The sequence below is a fragment of the Micropterus salmoides genome, unplaced genomic scaffold (genome assembly GCF_014851395.1).
Source record: "Micropterus salmoides isolate LMB-PRFRI ecotype aquatic unplaced genomic scaffold, ASM1485139v1 Ms_hic_scaffold_7, whole genome shotgun sequence".
In the NCBI taxonomy this organism is placed as follows: Eukaryota; Metazoa; Chordata; class Actinopteri; order Centrarchiformes; family Centrarchidae; genus Micropterus; species Micropterus salmoides.
This window is the reverse complement of record NW_024044459.1, coordinates 4624871-4647216: the sequence shown is the minus strand read 5'-3', so window position 1 is coordinate 4647216 and position 22346 is coordinate 4624871. Positions and strand designations below refer to the sequence as shown.

Below are 22346 nucleotides of genomic sequence, written 5' to 3'. Positions count from 1 at the left end.
ATGTGAAAGTACTTCCCTGCATTCAAACTCTTACTTAAGAAATAAAAATTACTTTTACTATTTCAACTATTATTATATTGTTACTTTAATCAGTTGTTAACATTGTTGCATTCATGTCTAAGGAGGATTTTAATGTTGCAACTTGCCAATGCAGTGGTACTGTCAGTTGATATACACTTCATACACAGGTGGGTAGTTTAAACAATTACACTGTGTGAAATATACCCTGTGTCCTCCGGGGGACCCACAAATGAACACAAATGTATAGTCTCTAAGAAATATTTTGTTCCTTTTGATTTGTTTTATGTTTGCACTTTCCATAAAATCATTATTTGTGCATATAATGATGATATCTCTAGATGTTTCACTAGCAAGGACCACGGCACAACAATGTGTGATTTAGAGGTACATGCGAATATGGAATGCATGGATTATGGAGGATGGATTAATGCATGTAGAGGGGAATGGTGATGGTGGAAGAAGGAAGTCGTCTGATAGGCTGGTCTGAGAGGGTGTATGGGAGACCGGGCATAGAGACTCAGTGTGGGGGTTCTGTCTCAGAAGTGTTTTCGCCCAAGCTTATATCAAGCCCCCCAGACGGTACCTAGAACAGCTCCCGAACCTAAGTTAACAAATTAACTTCATATATGAACAATTAACTTAGAGTCCTAGGATGTTCCCTCCTGGAGATCATTCATTACAGGTTTTAGGAGTTTATCCCTGTAGGTCATTGGGTGCCTTATATATGATGCAGACAGGCCTGATATACAAAACCCCTCTTTGTTTCTAAGTGGTGAATCACACATTAGCATGATAAGCAGAATCGGATTATCCTCATTATTATTATGATTATAAAAGCTACTGTAATATGTAATTTACACTCAGACCTGGCTTTAACAAATTTGTGAGATGGAACACAGGATATATATTAACCAGATAAACATTAAACAATATCTGTATGGTTTTCTTTTAATGGAATGTGCAACAGCCACACATAAGTGGCCTTCATCTTAAGAGCTACTTGTCATGAGTAGTACACCTGAGATGTCTTCTGAGGTTCAGGAAGGAGCTTTCCCAAGTTTGAAAAAAAACCCTTATTAATCAGTTATCATTTTTCGGGTTTGAGACTCAAACTTTATACAACCTCACATTTAAAACTACAATTCTAAGCTAATGTATTCTCTAATGTCAAAATAGTGTTTTATGAAATTATAATGTACTCAAAATGTTTTGAGGCAATCCTAATGACAACACATAATGCTAATTCAATGAAATATTAAATGATCATGTAACACAGTGTAGGTAAAGAAACATTATGACTACTATTGACATGATTCACAAAAGAAATTGAACTTTTAATTCATGATTCATTTTGTAACCATGTTCTTGAATTACTACTGTATTTTTATATGTACACTCTTCCATCTACCTACCATACAGCAGCTGGCTGCCAACTCCAGGAGACGCTGAGGACAGCCAATCACCAGCTCCCTGAATGCATTCACATCCAGACCATAGTCCTGAAATATATTAACATCAACAGTCACTGCAGAATGGGCACACTATTATACACATTCACTACACTTACCAAAGACGTGTCATGTGCAACAAATCCATTTACTATAACTGGAACAATGAACGTTTATCTTTTTCACACCTTGGGATAACTTGATAACAACACATATTAACATAACATATGTTGCTATTCACATGCTGTTTGGAAGAGGAACACTAATTTGTGTTGGCTCATACATGATACATAAGATAGCGTTTCACTAACTGACTCACACTGACTCAGGTTTTTTTTAGGTCAATACTTTACATTAAAACTGCTAATGGCTGATACTTCATGCCAATATTGAATAATCATACATTTTACTTTATCCATGTCCTTAAATCAAGTAATAATCAAGCAATATGGGTTAAGTACTCTATGCTAAGCTTAGCATAATGGCTGGAAACAGCTAGCCCGGCTCACCCCAAAGCTCACTTGCTGTATTAACACATTGAACCTTGTTGCCTTAACCTGTGCACAAGCAAAATTGGTTGTAATGGCCGGCAAGTTGACTTTGAGTCTGTTCTCACTCCCCCTAAAACCACAAATAATAATTTTTACATTTTTGTGTGTGTACTGAATAGACCAACAAGATTCATGGTGTTAATACGAGACCTTTAGATGTCTTGTAGAGCATATATTTGAACTTTGGAATAAGCCTAGTGAACGACGTTTTGAGTATTCATAAGTATTTTATCATCAATCAAAAATGAAAATACTCATGGTTACAGCTTCTAAAATTTGACAATTTGCTTTTTTCCTCTATGCTATATGATTATTTAGGTTTTGAACTGTAGCAAGTACTTCACATCACCATGAGGTCTGGAGAACTGTGATGAGGAGTGTCTGACATTCTCTATGCAAAACAATTAATTTAATATAAACAGTGCAACCTTAGTGTCAGGTAAATATATTTCCAACCACCGATACGAAATCCATTTCAAGATTGTGCTTGTATATGATTGTTCTCCCTTTGGGAACAGCCTTATGTGACAATGGGTTTCTTATTGAGCTCTACCTGTGTTCTGGGTAGTATCTCTGGGTCTGCAGGGATCCTGGCCAGGATTTCACAGAGCACAATGCCAAAGGAGAATACATCCACCTGGAACAAGTAAAATGTGATGCAATCATTTCGGCTGATAGCAAACAAATCCCAAACGTATTAGTGTTTTTTAAAAGCAATAAACTGCCCAAAACTATACTTTTAAAAGAATAATATACCAGAGCATCAGACAGAGCTGACAAAATGTGTAAATTGATTAAATGAGCAACGACTTTCATAATCGATTAATCATTTTTGAAGCACCAAACATTACAAAGCTTCTGACTCGTGAGGGTTTTCTGCTTTTCTCTATCCTATGTGATAGTGAATTGATATTTTGGGTTTTGGTCAAAAAAAAAAAGCTCTGAGATACCACCTTGGGCTTTGTAAAACAGGTATTTTTCACAATTTCTTAACATCTTAAAGACCAAACCATTCATAGATAAATTAATGAAAATAATTATTATATTCTGAGACTGATACCTGCTTACATGACTATTTGAAAGCAATGCTGTATATGCATTTTATTTAAAATTACAATAGAAGTACATTTAGTATAGTAGTACAACTCTAACTCCCATGTTTTCAAAGTTTGCAACAAATTATGTGAGCTTAAATCCTTCTGTTTCCAGCTAAAAAGCACTATGTGTAGTAGAAACAGGAGTGTATATGGTATAAACAGCACTTTGTTACCTTGCGGTCATATGGCTCCCCTCTGAGCATCTCTGGGGCCATCCAAAAGGCTGAGCCCACTAGTGAGAGCTTCCTGCCAGGGTCTTTGACTGGCAGCTCCACCACTTCCCTGGCCAGGCCGAAGTCAGTCACCAGGGCCTCCCGACCCCGAGATGTCACCCGGATCAGGCAGTTCTTTGAGAAACAAACAGAATACAAGAATAAGAATAATAGTAACACAAGTTAATACAACTGCAATGTGATATTCTGCCAGCAGAGGGAAGTGTAACATTGATCTCCAAAGAAGCAGGCGGCGTCAACAGTTTCTTTTGTCTACTTTGTCTTTCATTTAAAAAAGTCTTGATCTTTGAATATGCTTCCATTGAGTAAGCATGTGTTCCCTGGAAAGAGAACATTCAGCTGCCAGACAAACAGTCTCTCTTAGTCTCTCCACTTATCAATAGACTCAATAAGATCTGTTGTCAGCACCTTTCCAGCTCACTAAATAATTCACCCCGGACCCCATGTGAAGAGACTCGGTACACAACAGACTCTGTGTGACTGCCTGTGTGGTGCTGTAGCAGATAGGCTCCATCACACTGACTGGATGATTTAATAAAAAGTGGAAAAAGACAAATCATTGTTCATTAATTTTAAAGGCTGGGAACTGGAGGTGTGATGAGAGGCAGACAGTGGGAGAGCTGTAGTTGCATAACAACAGTGGGTGGCATGAAGTGTGTGTATATGTAGTGTGTGTAATGAATGTGTGATGTTGATGCATGTGTACAAATCTGTATGTCTAAGGGGTGGGTTGGTGACTGTACAAAGCAAATGTGCCTGATAGAAAATGCAAATATGTATATGCAATTTGTGTGCTTGCATGTATATATCTAGTGAGTTTCCATTTCTGTTTGTAAGGGTCTGTGTGGGTGTGGGTGTGTGTATGACTGGATGTGTGTGAAATTGACGTCTCAGCATCTGGCTCCCATTGTGCCGGATGCTTTTTCCATCCAGTAGCCTGTCATTACGAGGCTCTCCTGGGAAAAACTTCAGTCCCAGACTTCACCTCTAAATTTAGCCCTGGCCCTCTCTTCCAAGGAAATCAACAGTTTAGGGAGCAAAAATGGAAAGCTTTAGTAGGTACAGAGGGGGAAAAAAGCATCTTGTAAGCACAAATTAAAAGGGATGTCAACTTTTCTGGGAGCCTAAACTCTGAGTCAAGTTAACTTGCAGAATTACTGAGGCGTATTCACAATGAGTGCATTGGTTGAGCGGGCTTTGGAATGTAATTTGCCTTTTGGACATCCTAAAACACTGGCGTCAGAAGCCTGACATTTCCAGCCAATTAACTGGATGACTTAATCCGAGTTAAACTTTCTACTCCCAGATATAATGTGTTAAACAGTGTTCTCCCATCGTTTAGGCTGGGATAAATCTGACTTGGTCTTTAAAATAAACAAAGTACAAACTTCTATTTTTATGATGAGAATTCTGTAAATGTAAATGGTTGTTTGCCCATTTGTAGCTAATGTTTGCATTCATGTACTTCATGTTGTCCAGGTGCATTAATTGCTTGTTTGAAACACATGACAACATTAGCATTTAAGTCCAACATTTAATCTCCTTTTAGCCTTGGCTCTTCACCTGCCAGTTGTTTGACTTTCTTTAACAACTATCCGCTAACTTTGTCTGCTGTTTGAACTGGACCTTCGTCTTTGCAGGAGGACCCTTTAACAAAGAGGCAGCCGGGATTCTTAAGCTTCGGAAAGAAGTTGAGGATGGAAGGCGAACAGTAACTGCTGGGAGGTTTCAGGGCTGACAGCAGCAGCTCAGCTTGTATTTCAGAGGTGCAGGCTTTGTCCGAAATAACTCACTACTCACATATAATCCACTATGCCATTTTGTAGTGCTGTCTGAATTTTTGCAATGTGTGCAGGAACTCAGGAGACCACTGCTGCAAAATGGAAGAGGTTCTCTCTCATGGATGAGGCAATGAGTTGCAGGGCATCTATTCAGCCTCCACACCTCATTGCCTCAGCCTGCAGGGAGAAGCCTTCCTTTTCCGAATCAGCATCCCTTGATTCATTGCCATATGAGCCAGAGAGTCAGGCTCCAGTGCCAGGGAGTTTATCAGGGTCAAAGGAGCCAGGGCCACCTTCAAAAAGGCAACAGCATGATGAACCGTTGGTATATAGATTTATCTAAAGGCATTGACGATAAAAAGTTGTGCTATCTGTGAGTTTTCGTCAAAGGGCCTGTCCGTGGCGTGGCATCACCATGAAACCGGAAGTTGTTGTAACTTCAGTGTACATGCTCAAATCTGTACCAAACTTTACAAGTATGATAACAGTCCAGCCCTGAACACAGCTGACCACCTCTGTCACCTGGCCCCAGTGCCTCTTCCACAGGCTCAAGTGTGTCTCCATCTCTGATGCAGACGTGCAAAATGGCACAACAAGCAATGACCTTCACTACAAATGCAGGGTGCACTTCCAGAGCCTTGAAAAATATTGATCGCCCCCTGGTCTTCATAATGCCAAATTCCCTTTCAACCACAGAATGGGCCTTTGCATGGTGCCTGTTGAACCTTACTGCATCTGCACTCTTTACTGGGTCCCTGTAAGGTGTTATGAATGTGATGGGTCATGACAAAGATCCCCACCATCCCAGAATACAATAGCCTTGCAGTGTCTACAGTCATTGAACATATAAGAGCTGTTTTTAAGAACTCTGGCATCATGGACTGAGCCACACTCCTTGCATTTGAACAGAATAAAACAATTTTCTGCTGAAGTACCACTGAGGATCTGTACTTCTGGGCTTGATTCTTACATGACAGCCATCAATACTGCCCACAACCCTGACGAATGGTGCTGATCCAGCTAAGTGTTCAAAGCTCTGTTCTGGAACCTCATTATTTTGTCTGCGACCCTGTGAAGGATATTATTTATGTGGAAATGTGGGATGTCAAACACTCTCAAGAAGTCGCACTTGCCAGCCGAAACAGGAACACTAGAACCTCTAGGTCATGACCCCAGCCATGGTCAAATGGAAAGTGCAGGATGTCAAAGAGATGGGCTACTGCAAGTCTGAAATCGCAGGTCACTTTGGCCATCAAAATATAAGGCCAAGGCAGGCACTTTGTGGTTAAGTGCCCAATACTGAGAGGGTTGTTCACACTGTAAATAAAGAGATTTAAACTGATAACACAGTGTCATTAAATTAAATATGTGAGAAGAAGCTATGTGACAATACAATCACACTCTGTTGTAAAAGTTTACTGTATGTGATGTGAAGTTTCCTCAGGAGGGCGGTGTAGTCTGACTTTGAGAGTGAATTCAGAAATTATGTGTGTATGCCGTAAAACTTAACATTAATAGCCCGGGCTTTTATTTGCTAAAATCACTGAATTGACCCTGTCTATATATGGGACAGGCCTTTAATTCCCTTTGCACAAAGCTGAAATAGGCTCCTATGAAACAGTTTATTTATTTCAAACAGTTACTTATAAAAATTATCCAATAATATCAAATACACGTCATTCATTTGATCTAGCTCCGACACACAGCTTAAGGCTCGTGTAGACTACACGACTTTCCGTCTTGTGACGGGAGTCTTGAAGTCGTTGTGGCGTTCACACTACGTGACTGATCGATGACAGGGGGTCACACACTATGCGAGCTGACAGCGGCTGTGTCACCCGACGCTGGTCTCAAAGCCACGTTTTGTCAACAAAACACATGTGAAATGTGAAACGGGAAATGACGCAAACCTACACACGAGAAAGCTGTTGTTTGTTATTAAGACAAAAACTATGGGAGAAAGAATCGATTAGCTACACTCTGTGCTACAGAGAGAGCTGGAGGTGAGTAAAAAGTGTTTTGCAGAGAAAAAGTAGCTGCCTGCTCTAATTGGCTGGATGTGGATGTCGAATCAGCCGACTCTTTCAGATATGTGGCATGCTAGATATCTTGAGTAGTTCACACATAGCGAATGGCGACCGCCGATCGATCACTGATTTACCCCTGATCGCAGCCCGACGGTCACCAAGCTCTGGCAAATCAGGCTTAAAATCGTGTAGTGTGAACTAGGCTTTATGCACTTTTATTTTGAAGGCAGCAACGAAAGGAAAACAACAGGGTGCAGGATGAGAAAAGTGTGGCAGAAGTTAGGTGACAGAGAGCGATGCACTTCACATGACAGGATTCACAACTTGTGCAGCATGTCCATACTGACATATTGATCATATGTTTAAACATTAATTTATGTATTAGCGATCTAAGCAACTAAAGCAGGTGACCCGGAGGTTTAAGGTTTAAGGTTTTATACATTGAAAGAACTTCTATAAAAAACAGACCAGGCGTTTAATAATTAATAACCTGCGTTTATTTGTCAAAATGTGTTTCCACACCAGGCCAGTTAACGGGATAGGCAGCTATTTGGGACTCGGCTATTAATTTAAGTTTTATGGTATATCTATTGTAAATATAAACATAAAGGTGAAGCATCATCTTCATCTTTTCACTTACGATTTGAGAGCAGCATGCCTCAGTTTACTCTGTCTTGCAATTCTGTTTCTCCTTCTAATCCGAAATATTTGAATGAGAACAAAGAAAAAATTATAATTATTGGGTGCCATTTCCACAAAGCTCTAAAAGCTGTTTTATATGTTTTATTATTATTATGGAGTATAGTTTGTTGTTCCTAGACAAATCCTAGAGTTGTGGCACAAAGATAATGTGTATAATTAATTCATTATCTAATAATAATATGATGAGAGCAGCATATTGCAACACAAATGGCCACAAAGGACATTGTATTTCTTAATTTGGGAAGATACGCTCAGTATAATATCATGTATTTATTTCAACAAGTTATTTATTATGGATGGTCCACCGGCTGGCGTTGATCTTGCATGTTTTAATTGTGCGACAGCAATGACGTAATTAACGGCACAGAGAGAATGACATGAGTTGTGTCTGAAAGTGTTGTTTTAAGTTTGCCAGTGAGCTCACTTTATAGTCCTCTACATAGGACTCCCTAGATAGGGAGTAGGGAGTAGTGATGATTGAATGATTTTTGGACACTTTGTAGTGTTGTGAGCCAGGACCCCAACATTAAGCCCTCAAGAAGCCTGAAATTAAGTTTTCTTTTAATCTGAATATTTTAGGATTTACCATCATCAAGTCAAAATTTTAATTTGTCTTTAGACTTTACTGGGTCAGTGTCCCATGCAGAGCTGAGATATGTTGGATCCGAACGTAAGTCTATTACGTGAAAGTTGGGACCCGGACTTATGAAGAACCAAGCAATGTCAGACCTCCCAGCCGGGAGACGCAGACCCAGCGCTGATTTCGCAGATGACTGCTACTACCAGGTTAACATTAATTTACTAGTTTTCAAAATAATATCTGTGTCTTAACTAATGCAATGTTAGCAGCCTGACACATACCTAGGGTTCAGGTGGACCAGTGAAGACCTCTACTGTAGACTCTTAGCCTTGTTAAGGCTACAATGAATAAAACTTGTTTCAGGTAGTAAGTACTTATTCAACTGCTTGGGCCTTATCTATGGTTGCCAACTCTGACCCTTTTGAGAGTGAGACACCCACTGGCTCTGCATGAACAACCCATTTTACATTAGACATGGTCATTTGATTTTCTCTCTACATAAATAATATTATATCAGAACTTTAATTTCAATTTTATGTGGATGATACCATCTTGTGTGTCAACTACAAACCAGGCCTTTCTGTTTCATTTAAAGCTTGTTCCAAAAATGTGTGCATTTCACAATAGTGCAGTGATGTTCCCAAACTTATCCATGCTCTAAATGGAGATCTAAGTACTAAAAAAATTGACAAAACTGCATATTGTGCTACAAAACCCACGTTTAACATCGTCATAAAAAAATTGAAATTCTTATTAAAAACCATTATACAATCCACCATACTGTCTCCATTGGACTATGGAGATGCCCTAACCCTTCAACCACTCTTTCTACCACAGTGCCATTTGATTCATTAGGGGGCTATCCTTTCAATAAATCCTTTCAATTAATGAATTAATTATGTGTGGATCAATCCAGGTTGTGTAGCCAGAGTGTGACGTAAATCAACTACGGCAGCTGTGTGAATAAAGTGAATTGGGACAGAGCCAAATGAGTTGCCTCAGGGTGACGTGGGTGGTGAGAGGGTTTGGTGCAGAGGAAGAGGCCCCCATTCTCAGACAAATCCTGTGTGTATTTCAGTGTCAACAAGTTTTACGTGTAGCAACAGCACCATGTTAGCAACAATCAATTAACAATAGAGTGACTGTCAAGTTCTTTGTCACTTTGCATTACTGACTATTTCTTTTGTGAAGCCTAGCAACCAGGGGATTCACAGACATACAGGCGTACCCACGCATGAGAATGTGAATGAAAAAAGAAAGAAAGAAAGAAAAATCTATTTCAAGAGAAATAAGCAAGGACCCAGATTTTACTCCAAATCACTGTTGAAATGCTTTCAAAATAGGTCCATCCACCCATCGTCAACCGCTTATCCTGCCCACAGTTGCAGGGGGCTGGAGGCAATCCCAGCTGACATCAAGCGAAAGGTGGGGTACACCGTGGACAGGTCGCCAATCCATCGCAGGTCTTTCAAAACAGGTCTCAAAAGAATTTAAATATGCTCTTTAAAAACATTTTCAACTGATTTAAAAGTTGGCTTTAAGGGACTGTAGTAAATATGGACTACCACACTTACATTCTTTTTAACATATCTCAATATTAGAAACTGTTTACACAATTTTAAATTTAGAGGGAAGTTGATTAACGATCCACTTACACTTATTCAATGTCTTTGGAAAAACTATGAACAAAGCTAAATAAAGATGGGACGAAGATGCACTATAAATATGCTTTACTATCTACTACTATCAGCAAATAATATCCAGTTTCTGGAGAGACATCAATAATTTAGAGAGGATTAAAGCGAAGAGAAATTAAAGTGGCTATAATTTATATATATGTATACAATGTGACTATGTGATACAGCGGTAATGACAATTGGCTCTACAGATCTTTGAGTTTCAGCTCATTGTTTAGTCATTGTTTGTTTGTCTGGCCCACAACTTTATAGCATCAATTTCAGCTGCAACAGGCAAAAAAACCCCGCTGTACGCTAACTGCCCAGTACAGTACATCAGACTGACACTGTAAGAGGCTAGCATAGTGGAGCATTTAGCAGCTGAAGAGCTATATATTTCCATCAGGAGTTGGTAGAGACCAAATACGGAACTGAAGGAGAGTAAAGTTTGGACTTAAAACTTACCACGTGGTACCAAAAACATAATTCCAAATAAATGTTAATGTACTTAAGTGTGCACAAAACACGCTCCTTGTTTAAAGGCACTCTAGGACCTCTGAGTATGATATTAGGCAGGGGTCAGAAAATAGATCAGTATTTTGTTACATTTAAGCCTTTGCCCAACAAGTTTACTCAATGCTGTGTTTTTAACTGGCGTCTGTAGCAACATTCCCACTCTTGTGCGGTAGTGATGCATTTTAAGTCAACCAGCAATGACTGGTTTTCCAGAACTGAAGGTGGAACAAAATGTAGAGAGCTCCGCAATCCATCATTGCGAGGTCCATGGGAGAGAATGTTTACTATTGAAAACTGTTAGTTGTTTATTACGATTGTATAGTTTATGTTGATATGCTTTGGCAATGTTGTATTGTTTGCACCCTTGCCAATAAATCCACTTGAATTCAACCAGAGTGACATAGTAGGTTATGTCAGCAGCTAGGAGTATGGTGGAAAAACAGAGACAATGTTTTCTCAAACTCTCACTGCCTTAAGTGGAAACAAAAGTTATGCACTGCAGGTTTAAAACTAAATTGAGGTTATGGTAAGAAATAATGAGGAAAATTTAAACCAGGAACAAATTACATATAAGTTAAGGGGCAGTTATAATTACATGAAGGAAGGTGGAACAAACAGTTTCATCATGAAAAAAGGAATCATAAACATAAAATATAATAATGTGTATTGGACTTTTGACATCACCAATTTATTTTGTCTGATGGTTGAGGTTTACCACACCCATACACCCTGTATCAGGTAACTGTGTTGCTGTAGAGAAGTGTAATACTTTTTCTTTGTCTAATACACTTTGTCTAATTTGACTGTGTACACTCTGGCACTCATTTGATTTTATTATGGGACAAGCCCAAAGAATTTGGGGACTAAAAACAAACCGCAAATTACATTTGTGGGGGAAAAAACATGTCCTGGGAGGGACTCAGGCCAGAGACCTGTTTTTTCTTCTCTTGGGCCTTGTGGATTTCTAAGTCTATGTTTACCACACTTCTAAACTCAAATTCCTCCTCAGCATTGCTCTGCTGAATACAGTTTATTTCTGTCTACCATTTATGGCTGCTTTTGTATAACTGTATATTGTCTGCTATGTAGCAGAAGGGAGTTACAAACTTAATTTCACTTTACAACCTGTTGTAATGTGACAAATAAACCTACCTTCTACCTTCTACATAAACTCTGCATGTACTCAGCATGTATGCAGATGCAAAAAACAGGTGAGGTTGCTTTACATCTGGATGTGATGTTTTAGATCTGCCATTTATGGCATTTATCTTAAAGTTTCAGTGTGTACGTTTTAGTGGCATCTAGTGTTGAGGGTTTCAAATTGCAGCCAGAGGCTCACGGTACATTCAGATGCTCCTTGGATGGTCTAATTTCCCGTGTTGTGAAGTCATTCTTCTGACTTCAGTGTGTGTTCATGTGCTCTTAAGTCAGAATGTCGAATCAACATGGACGCTACTACAAAGATGTGTTGGATTAGCATTATCAAAGCGTATAAACAACACACAGATATCTAATTCACGCTACATGGACCATACTACAAATGACATGTTTGAAAAATATGTATATACAATATGTGATTTTGCATGAATCAAAGTTCTGTATACGTCTTCATGTCCCATGTACACTTTATTTCTCTTTTTGCAATAAAGATTTAAGGAAAAAAAAGATTCTAATTATTCCAACAGGCTACTGTAGAAACATGGCAGTGCAACATGGCGACGTCCATATAAGAGGACCCGCGGTATATGTAGATAATACATATATAATAATATGTAGATTCTAAACATAATAAAAACATAACGGCTCATTATATAAGATCTTTATACACCACTGAAAACATAGTTATGGATATTATATTGTATTTCTGTCAATAGATCCTCCTAAATATTACACGCTGGACCTTTAAGTGGAAGGGAATATAGAGCTGCAGACCCTACTTCTCAGCTGATTTATTACCTCAGTAAACACTTTCCTAATGAGTTTATGCTCTCAGTTTCAAGCTTTCTTCAACACAGCATGATGTTCATTTAGAAAATTATGGTCCCATTTAGAAAAAAATAGACCAGAAAGCAGAGTATGCTTCAGGGCGGGATTATCTAGGATTGACAAGTTGTTACCATGGCGACCTGTCAATCAGGCTAGAGTGACTCACTGTGTAAATTTAACCAGCAGCATTGAAAAAGCTTATTAGGAGTTGGCTGTTCACTTTCTCTGGTGAGTAAATTTAGTTTTAAGCCTGTTGTTCACATCCGGTGCGGCTTGTGGCAAAAACTCAACATGGCGGCGCCCTATCGGCTTCAAAACGGAAGTCCACAAACCAACGGGTGACGACGATGACTACGTCCACTTCTTATATACAGTCTATGAATACAACCCAACAACTGTAAAGAGACTTTGATACATAAAATCGGGTTTGTGATTCAGTGCCCAAAGTGCTCTGCTTAATTTCTTTATCTGTCACCTCATGCAGGGCACCACAAAAACTGTATTTAAGTTAAATTTACTGACTTATTGATGACTTACTTATTTTTTTAGCTTGCTCCTACCTCATATGGGTCTTCACATGTTGAGTAGCTACATTTTGCACCCAAATCCTGATAAAGCTATCATTAGCATAATGGCACCCTCTAACTATCTCGGATCAAGAAATCACAGTCATTCGTCTTGGGCATCAAGTTACACAGAGTATATGTATATGCATATGGATACATGAAATAAATATTTGAAATGTTATGCTAACTAAATATTATGTAATTGACTGTTTAATTTATTATCAAAGTGATACTATAATGTAATTATGTTTATCATATCAATCATATTTTCCTATTCTTTTTATTTATTTTTCATTTACATTTAAATATTCACTCTTAATTTTAATGTTTATTATTTGCTGTGTGTCTGCCATAAAAGGTCTCAAGATGTTATAAACTTGATCAAAACCTAATATTGTAAATAAAACAAACTTTAAAAATTTTATCGACAAGGAAATGCTAAAAAAAAAAGGGAATTAATATCATAACATATGACATGACTCCACTGGATTATTTTTATTATTTTTTGGGTGGGTATTTTTATGCATTTATTCGATAGTTAGATAGTGACAGAAGAGAGATGACAAGAAATGCGGTGAGAAAGAGATGAATGGGAATGACATGCAACAAAGGTCCGGCCGGACACCACAGATGAGTAAAGGTTCTGATGGTGCACTTTGTTTTGGGAATTTTAGCTCTAAGAAGTTCTTTGACTATGACCCTGATATTTTAGCTGTTGAGCTATGGCGTACAAGTATTAACTAACAGTGCATCTCCTGTGAGGTCTCTGCAGGGGTAGCTGTGATAGCCAGGGTGCGCCTCGCCGCACCCGCAGGTGAACTGTGGATTGATTGCAAAGTTTATCTAAGTTATTTATAGAAAAAGAACACTTCTTCCATTGTTAATTATTAAAGTAGTAAATACATAACGTGATATTGTGATGCATAGTTGCAGTGAAAAGATAGAAAAGACAGATGCAAACTGTGTTTAACTCTGAGGTGCAGTGAGTGGGTGAGGGAAGAGCGACTGATTTAAATGGCGTCACTTTCAAGATTGTCACTTTGTGAAACCCCGTAGCTGTTTGTTCGGGCATGTGCACTGGTGTAACAGGGACACTGGGCTGTTCGTCATCAAAGAAACAGATCATCAGATTGTGATGTTCATTGCAGCTTTAGTCTTTCTATCTGCAGCCTTCCCTTCGACACACAGCTCCGCTGCTCACCGGAGCAAATGTCTCGTGACTGTTGATAGGCTATTGTTCTAGACTTCTAACCAATCAGATAGTTCCGTGGGTGTGAGATTAAGCAAGACACAGTGGTGATTACCAACAGACAGAGAGAGCCAGCTGGGTCAGAGCTAATGAAGCGCATTTTAAAATAAATGTAACCCTAACAAAACCACGGATCAATCCGAGTTTTGTGATCATTTGCATCACTAGAGAAGTAGCATTGATATATAGCATTGAATAAATTTTGGGATAAAAATTATTCAGCAGAGGCAGGGATATATAAACCAGAAAGGGGGAAATCCCACGCATCCAACCCGGCAAATCGCACCCTGGTGATAGCAGCTGGAAAATCCCTGTGGACACACAGAACTGTTGCAGCAGCTAAATAACAGGGCAGGGTGGGGCACAGATGGAGGGTCTTACCTTTGAGTTGAGGTCTCTGTGGTAAATGTTCTTGTAGTGCAGGTAGATCATTCCTCTGCTTATATCACAGGCCAGGTCCACCTTCTCTCTCCAGCACAGGGGAACGTCTTTCCTGACCAGAAGCTCCTCCAGACATCCACCATTTACATACTGAAACAGCCAACATATACAGTGTACGAGATATAGTGTCAAAATGAAAGACTCATAAAATGAGAACAAATATATAGATTCATTCAAATTTAGAAGTAAAATAGTAGCAATGCATTTGCTGTAGTAATTTCATATGCTAATTTGAAGTTCATACAGGTGAACAATACGATAATGTTAGATTATGTGAAAGTATAATTCCTCTCAAATGCAGTCTGACATTACTCTGAAACAATGAAATCCAGTCTGGTTACACAATAAACGCCTGATTTAACTCGCTCACCATTTCATTATCAACTCATATCAGTGCAATTTGTTGTGTTTTTCCACACGCAGAAGGAAGCCAGCCTGTGAACATACACAGTAACGATGACTCACAATGTGCAAAAAAAAAGAAAGAAATAATGGGACTCACCTCTAAGATCGGATAGAGTTTGTCTTCTTTGACACATATTCCCAGATATCTAGAATAAGAGGAAATATGTTTATTACAATTTCCTTATTAGTTTAGTTCCCAAAGTAAATCTATCATGTATAATTATATAGTCTCTATATTTAATTAATTTCAACTACTACTTGATGGATTGCCATGAAATTTGATGACTTTGATGTTTCATGTGCTCAGGATGAATTTTTGGTAATACCTTCACTTTTCATCTAGCACTGAAAAACTTTAAAAACTGGTTACGAAGATGCAATTTAAAAAAAAGGCTTGGTAATTTCCTAAAACAGCTGGTCACTCTGTTTGGTGTGTACCAGGTACTAACAGTATGAACCTTGCTTTCATCACAGCCTGCTGTACTTTAAGCAGATAAGCTGCACTCTGATAACCTTACCGCTGCGACCTTGCTAAATGACTAAAATAAGATTGCTTAGGCAAACATTATGTCTGCCTGGCCTCACACCTTATGTAACTGCTGTAGCTGACAGGGTCAGTGTTAAATAGCACCAAGACTTCATTTCATTTGTGTTGACTGCAGCTGCAGCTCTTACTGTCAGCCACAGTCAGGCTGTGCTTGAGTCATGTTAAATATAGTAAGCAATACTGTACGGGCAAGTTATATGAGTTTTTGGTTGCACTACACACACACACACACACACATTTTTTATGGAATTTTTCAAGTTTCTCTAATCAAAGGTTTTATACAAACAATGGATCAAATGACTAAAGACGTAGTGATGATACTTTACTCAGGAGTTGGTGAAGACTAAAACACAGTTAAAATGATAGAGAGTATTGGACTTATTTGATCAGGTGGACAAACATGACTCCAAGTGAATGCTAATGCTGCTCTGTGTCTGCTGGACGTGTAAATAAGCAAGTGCTTCTGACATGTTCACTATACGAGGCCAAAGAATTTAGTAGAGGCATGTCCATAACAATACCCAGAGACTACTGAATTGCCCCTAGCAGTGACTTTGATTAAATCAATTAAATATAACCATCGTTGTCTGTCGGTTCTCAATGTATTTGGTGCACAAATGGTTATTATCGGGTTCTCTACTATGAGCTTTGAAAGGTTATCATTTTTCACGAGGCATGAAAATCAAATGGCTCTTGAAACTTGCATTAGTTGTACAATCCATCAGAGTCAAGTCTGTCCTGACATGCCATAGTGTCAGCAGCCATGGAGTCCAGCAGTGATGCATCACTGTGCAGCAATAATGTTACTACATGGATTAAAAACAGTTGTCTATATGGACAAAAATCCATATAGACTTAATGTTGACTGTGATGGATTACACATCTCAAAAAAGTTTAGGAGTCTGCTAATAGATTTTGAAATATTACGGAAAGGAATTTAGGATTTATATTGTCCATAATGCATATTTTCATCTTTTAAACACTGATCACAATTCAAAGTGTTGCACGGATTTAGATGAATGTGCACTTTAAAGTCTTGTTTCAGTCATTATCAACATAATATAGTATAAGTAAGTAATAGTATGTTAAAAAGGTATTTCCAATAAACTCTCTATAACTATGGTAGCCATAGCAAACCACAGATTGTGAAGTTGAGATGAGATGTAGGGGAGGGGGGGCGTTAAAGTGTGAATGTGATGTGTGGGAGGGTGTGGAGTCTGTACAGACGGAGAAGAGAGACTGAATGTGTTGTGAGGGCAATCCTCATGCAGCTTCTTTTGCTTTGGTAGAATTTAACCCATTGGAGCAACCACAGAGATTTCAGTAAGAAGTGGGACATGAGTGGACTGTCACCTGACGATGTTGGGGTGGGAGAGTTTCTGCAGCAGGCTGATCTCTCGTACGATGCTGTCTTGGTCCACGTCGTTTTTGTAGATCTTCACCACCATCACCTTCCGAGTGGTGCTGTGCATCACCTGAAGAACGTTGGTGTCCGTTAGTAGCAGAAACAGTGGAGGTAGAAGCAGTAATAGCAGTGGTAGTTGTATCAGTAGTGATGGGGAGGCAAACCGATGGAGACAATGTGACAGTTTTTTTCTTCTGAAAGCGTTTTTAGGTAATCAATAAACTGTTTGGGTTTCCTATGTTGATTAAATTTGAACATCAGTCCAAAATCAGAGAGCTAAAGCTAACTTTCTCAATCTCACTCAGTGTCGACACATCAAAGCTCTGACATCCACAATCCCTCATCCATCCTGTGGCCTCTTTCTACCTCATTTCATCAGGGACAAAGCCTAAATATATGAAAATCAGCTCTTCCTGTAGCTCCACTCCAGCCCTGATGTCACATTAGGAGTTATGTAAGGTCTCAGCTGAGGATGAGTATTACGCCTCCATGGTCTCCAAAGCTGGTGGGCCAATCACGGAATGACAAGAATGTCCCAATTAGTGGCTGCAACAAAGCAACCTTTGAATGCAGCTCACACGTAGGCCAGCAACAAGGCAAAGAAGGGGGAGGACAAAAGCAATACCTTATAGACTTTGGAGAAGAAGCCACTCCCAATAAGCTCAGCTGTAAAGTTTTCCCAGAACTCCAGTTTGCGTACGGCGGTGCGGAGCTTCTGCCACCGGTCCACATGGTAGTACTTGTCAGAAGACTCACCATACAGGGTGGGACTGGTGGGCTCAGAGGACACGTCCACATCACACATGCTGGAGATGTCCGCTAGGAAAGTAGACACAGGTTAGGCTGAAGCTGCTAAAAGGTTATATTTGTATGTGCTGGAATTATTTACTTTTTTCAAGACAACAATGCAAGATGTAGAAACAGGTAGAGGAACAATCTTAAATGGCTGGCTCACCTAAAACTTGCAGAACATTTTGTTTTGATTTGCCTCATTTGTCTCAACAGATCAATGAATACTGAACACTTTGCCCCATGTTTAAAATGAGCTCATATTTAAACTAAAAAGTGACACTCCCAGTGCATAGCACTGCAGTTGGTATGAACTTCCTTTCTTGGGCTGTCTCTCTCTAAGATATCTACCTCCATCATCTCTCTAATGAAGGCAGAAATCTCTGTCTGTTTGTATTTCGATTACGTCAAGAACCGCTCATCCAATCAACCTCACACGTGGCGGGGGTGTTGCTGTGGACCCAACGGAGTGCAGTGTCACATTAATCAACTTTAAATAAGCTACAGTACAATGTGAGCCGCTGCGCTCTGCAACAGCGAGGGCAGGGTAGGCTCGCGGGCATGGGGCTTATATTCTCCGAGATAAGATTCCCCAATTAACTTTTTCTTTCTCATTCTTTTCAGGATTCCAATACAGTAAGTACTGTACTTCTCACTGAGACAACACAGGATATGTGTGTATTGATTGTTGTCTTCTCTATCGTCACCATGCAGGTTTCTACAAAATATAGTTGATATGCGTAATGTGGTTGTCGGAGTTGTAAGAGTTTTATAAAGTTCTAGCTTTCTGATGTTGGGTAAAAACACAGTGAACATCAGAAAGGCTGACTGTTAGCTCGCCGGCTAATGCCGGTTTACATAGCAGCTTTCACACTGCTTTATTTTACGGAAGGATTATGCCAAAAGCCACAGCTGGCATGTCAGAGTTTCTGCGTCTACAGCAGGATCTCTGTACTTTAATATAATGGAGATAAATTCAAATTTTTAAATTACATTTAAAATCAGCAGAAATGACCTAGTTAATGAAGCGTTGCTTGCAAGCTACTTCAACCAGTCAACCGCTACACACTGTTTTCACTGCAACATATACCAAATGCACTCTTCATAACAGCAGAAAACTAGCATATTGATGTCCTATACACCAATGCAAAATGGAAAAAAACTTAGTGACCAAAACATCTGACATAATGTGTGGAAGCATTCAGGACACAGCACTATAGATGGAAAACCATGGATAAAGTTTGTTTGACTTCATATTCACTGATGACTTAAATAAAATGCTAACTTACTGCCTTGTACAGTAGTAACATTAGCTTGTCACTCTATCAAGGCAGCGGAGGCAACTAGATGAAGAGAACTTTAATTCTCCAATGTGTTTTAAGACTGCATGGCTTGGATTTGATTTAATTTAAACAAATTACATGTTACTTCAATTTAGTTACAACTTTGCTTGTGAAAAAGCAACAGCCTTACTAGTACCACTAATTTTGTGAAACAAACCTTTCAAAGTGAGGGGAGATAAAGAGGTGAAACACATTTAATCTGATGAAGGGCTATGTGGACCATCATGTTTTAGTGAGACTGCCTTTAATTCACTCAAGTTTAAAATCTGACAGCTCATGATTCTATGACATGACAGGCACTGGACTGTCAAGAAGAAAAAGCCATAGGACCAGAACACACTATATTATGTATATCTACATCTACATTTATATCTGTATTCTGATCACGGCAACACTAAAGACGGTTTAACAACCAAAAGGGCAATTTTGGCCCGTTTTAATAGTATAAAAGCGACCCTGGATGAAAGAGAGGCTCAGAAAAGGTCTAATTTCATTCTCCCACTTATTAGCTGCATGTAGAGCGGAGAGTGCCTCCACTTTACAGAGTGAAACAAAGACGTGAATAATGTGAGGCTTAAAATAGAGGCAGGACTGATGGATAACAGGAATGGTCACAGACACTTTCCAGAGTGGTTAACAGAGGTTTGTCCTCAAGAGAAGGTATCTCATCTCTGACACGGGGAAACACAAAACACATAGGGCCAGATTTACTAAAAGTTTGCGTGAGTAAAAACGTGTGCAAACTTGATAACACCAGCAAATTAACACTTAAGCTGATCTACTAACAGTGTGCACACAGAATGACGTCTTTCAAAAGTGCAAGATAGCACTTGTTGTTCATTTAGTACTTTTTCCTTAAAGAATATGAAATCTGGGGCGTTTCAATTTTATTGTGAAAAGTAATGGGAGGGTAACGTGCAAATACATTTATTTACTACACGCAATGTGATTTACCAAGCCTACAAGCAATTTCATGTGAGTGCAACAGCATCTGTATTTAATATGTTGATATATGAAAGGAAGGTGCAAACCGTGTTGCGCAGAGATGGCTGCTGTTATCGTTGTAAGGAGATACAGGCATAATGAAAGAAGATTAAAAATAATAAAAGTTATTCTATATCCAATGGGAAAAAAAGTATTTTATTTTATTTTATTTATTCGGAGCTACTGGACACGGTGCGGACGGTCGGTGATCGTTCCCTGTAGCTGGGTGAAGAAGCTGATTTTACACATGATCCATGATGATACAGAAATATGGAAATACTGTCAATATCTTAGAGACTCCCCAAAATTTCACAATTCATGTTTTTAGGGGAGCTCAAGTCTTATTCTGCCTGGCTCCCCCGTAGTTCGCACCCTGTCCTGGTCATTCCAGCATTCTTTAGCTGTTTCTGCTAGTACTTAGTGCAATCTTAGGCAGGATGGGCAGGTACATACAATTTCCACATACTCTGGACAGACTGAATGAAACAAACCAAGGTTTTTACGCAGTGGCTGCTTTCCCTCCCGACTCTCCATGGCGGAAACCATTAAAACACGTAAAACCCATATTTAAATACTGCCACCTCCATTGTGTTTGCACCTGTTGTCATCTACGCAATAATTCTTAGTTAATCACCCATAACAGGTTCTACAATGTACACGCAACTTAGTACTCTTTATTCGGGGTGTTAGTAAATCCAGCCCACATTGTGTTGATAGAATGAAACAGACTGATTAAAGTAAATATGCAAATATAATCTAAATATCCACTACATTACTGCACACTTTTAAGATCACTTCACGTTATATACTGTATGTCGTGATGAAATATATGTAGTGTGTAATACTGTTGCTGTTGAAATTCACACATCTACAATACACCAAGCTTAATAAGACCAACAATGAATGTATCCTACTAACAAGTATTGTGTGTTTCCAAAGCCTGATATATCTTCTTCAATTGTGCCACAGAGGTCCATTGTTGTCAAAAAACTATTAAAAACACATCAATGGATCCACACCTAGTTTGGGTTTTTTCATTAGTTTTTATTTTTATTTTGTTTTGACTTTTTGTTTTGTTTGCTGGTTTAGTTTATTTTTTTATTTCTTAACAATGCTTAGTTTCAGTTTAGTTTTTATTAGTTTAAGTTTTAGTCTTTGTCGCTGCATGATGCCAAGGTCAGTTTAGTTTAGTTCAGTCCAGGTTAGTTTTTTCACAAAACATTAAAATGCAAGTACAATCATTAGAAATAATGCAGATTTACTTTTTTAAGCTATCTGAAGCTTGTACATAGGGGCCCAAACACTAAGCAAATATTTGAAGTATTAACACATTGTCTACATATACATATACATACACTGTAAATACTACAAATAAATGAAGCACATGCAGTATAATTACTGACCTACATACATACAGAAAACCCTAAGAGCTAAACTACCCTAATCCTACTACCCAGTCGTCCCAAGAAATTCATTACATCAGTCTCCAGCTCTATCATTCTTGGTTAAATAGGTGAAATAAAATAAATGGAGGTGAAATACAAATTAGAAGATAGTGGAGGCCCCCCTTGGAGCCACAAACAACAGGTCCCCACCACCCTGGAGGCAAGTATGACTGGAAAGCAGTTATATTAAAATCTAAACATTTAGCAATCAAAAAATAGATATTAAAACAATGTGAAGCACAAAGAAACAGGTTGGCTGAGATCAATGAGCCCATAAAATACACTAGCTGACATGCAGTAAAGATAATGACCAGCAGACACGTTAACCCAGCGCGAGGGGAGCTCACAATCAATGGGCAAGCAGCAAGTTTATCCCACAGCAGGATGAGCACTAAGCCAGACCATCAGAACAGAACAAAACAAGGAGAAGAAAACCACCAGTGCAGTGACTCACTACCTGCAACCCGAACTAAACAAAACATAACTCTATACAGCTTTTGCATTTGTATTATTTTGTACACATGTATGTATAAAAGATAATAGAAAACATGTTC

General features: G+C 38.9%; 1 protein-coding gene across 2 annotated transcripts in view; it reads right to left on the bottom strand.

The window, feature by feature from the left end:
• Positions 1–22346, bottom strand: part of zgc:162952 (PKc_LIMK_like_unk domain-containing protein) — a 39156-nt gene that overhangs the window by 1646 nt on the left and 15164 nt on the right. For both annotated transcript variants that reach the window (XM_038704251.1, XM_038704252.1), the window contains 7 exons: positions 17857–18050; positions 17180–17301; positions 15377–15425; positions 14815–14964; positions 3291–3464; positions 2574–2657; positions 1434–1520 (listed from right to left, as the gene is read on the bottom strand). In XM_038704251.1, coding sequence (XP_038560179.1) covers positions 1434–1520; positions 2574–2657; positions 3291–3464; positions 14815–14964; positions 15377–15425; positions 17180–17301; positions 17857–18050 — 860 coding nt within the window. The remainder of the gene's footprint in view (positions 1–1433; positions 1521–2573; positions 2658–3290; positions 3465–14814; positions 14965–15376; positions 15426–17179; positions 17302–17856; positions 18051–22346) is intronic.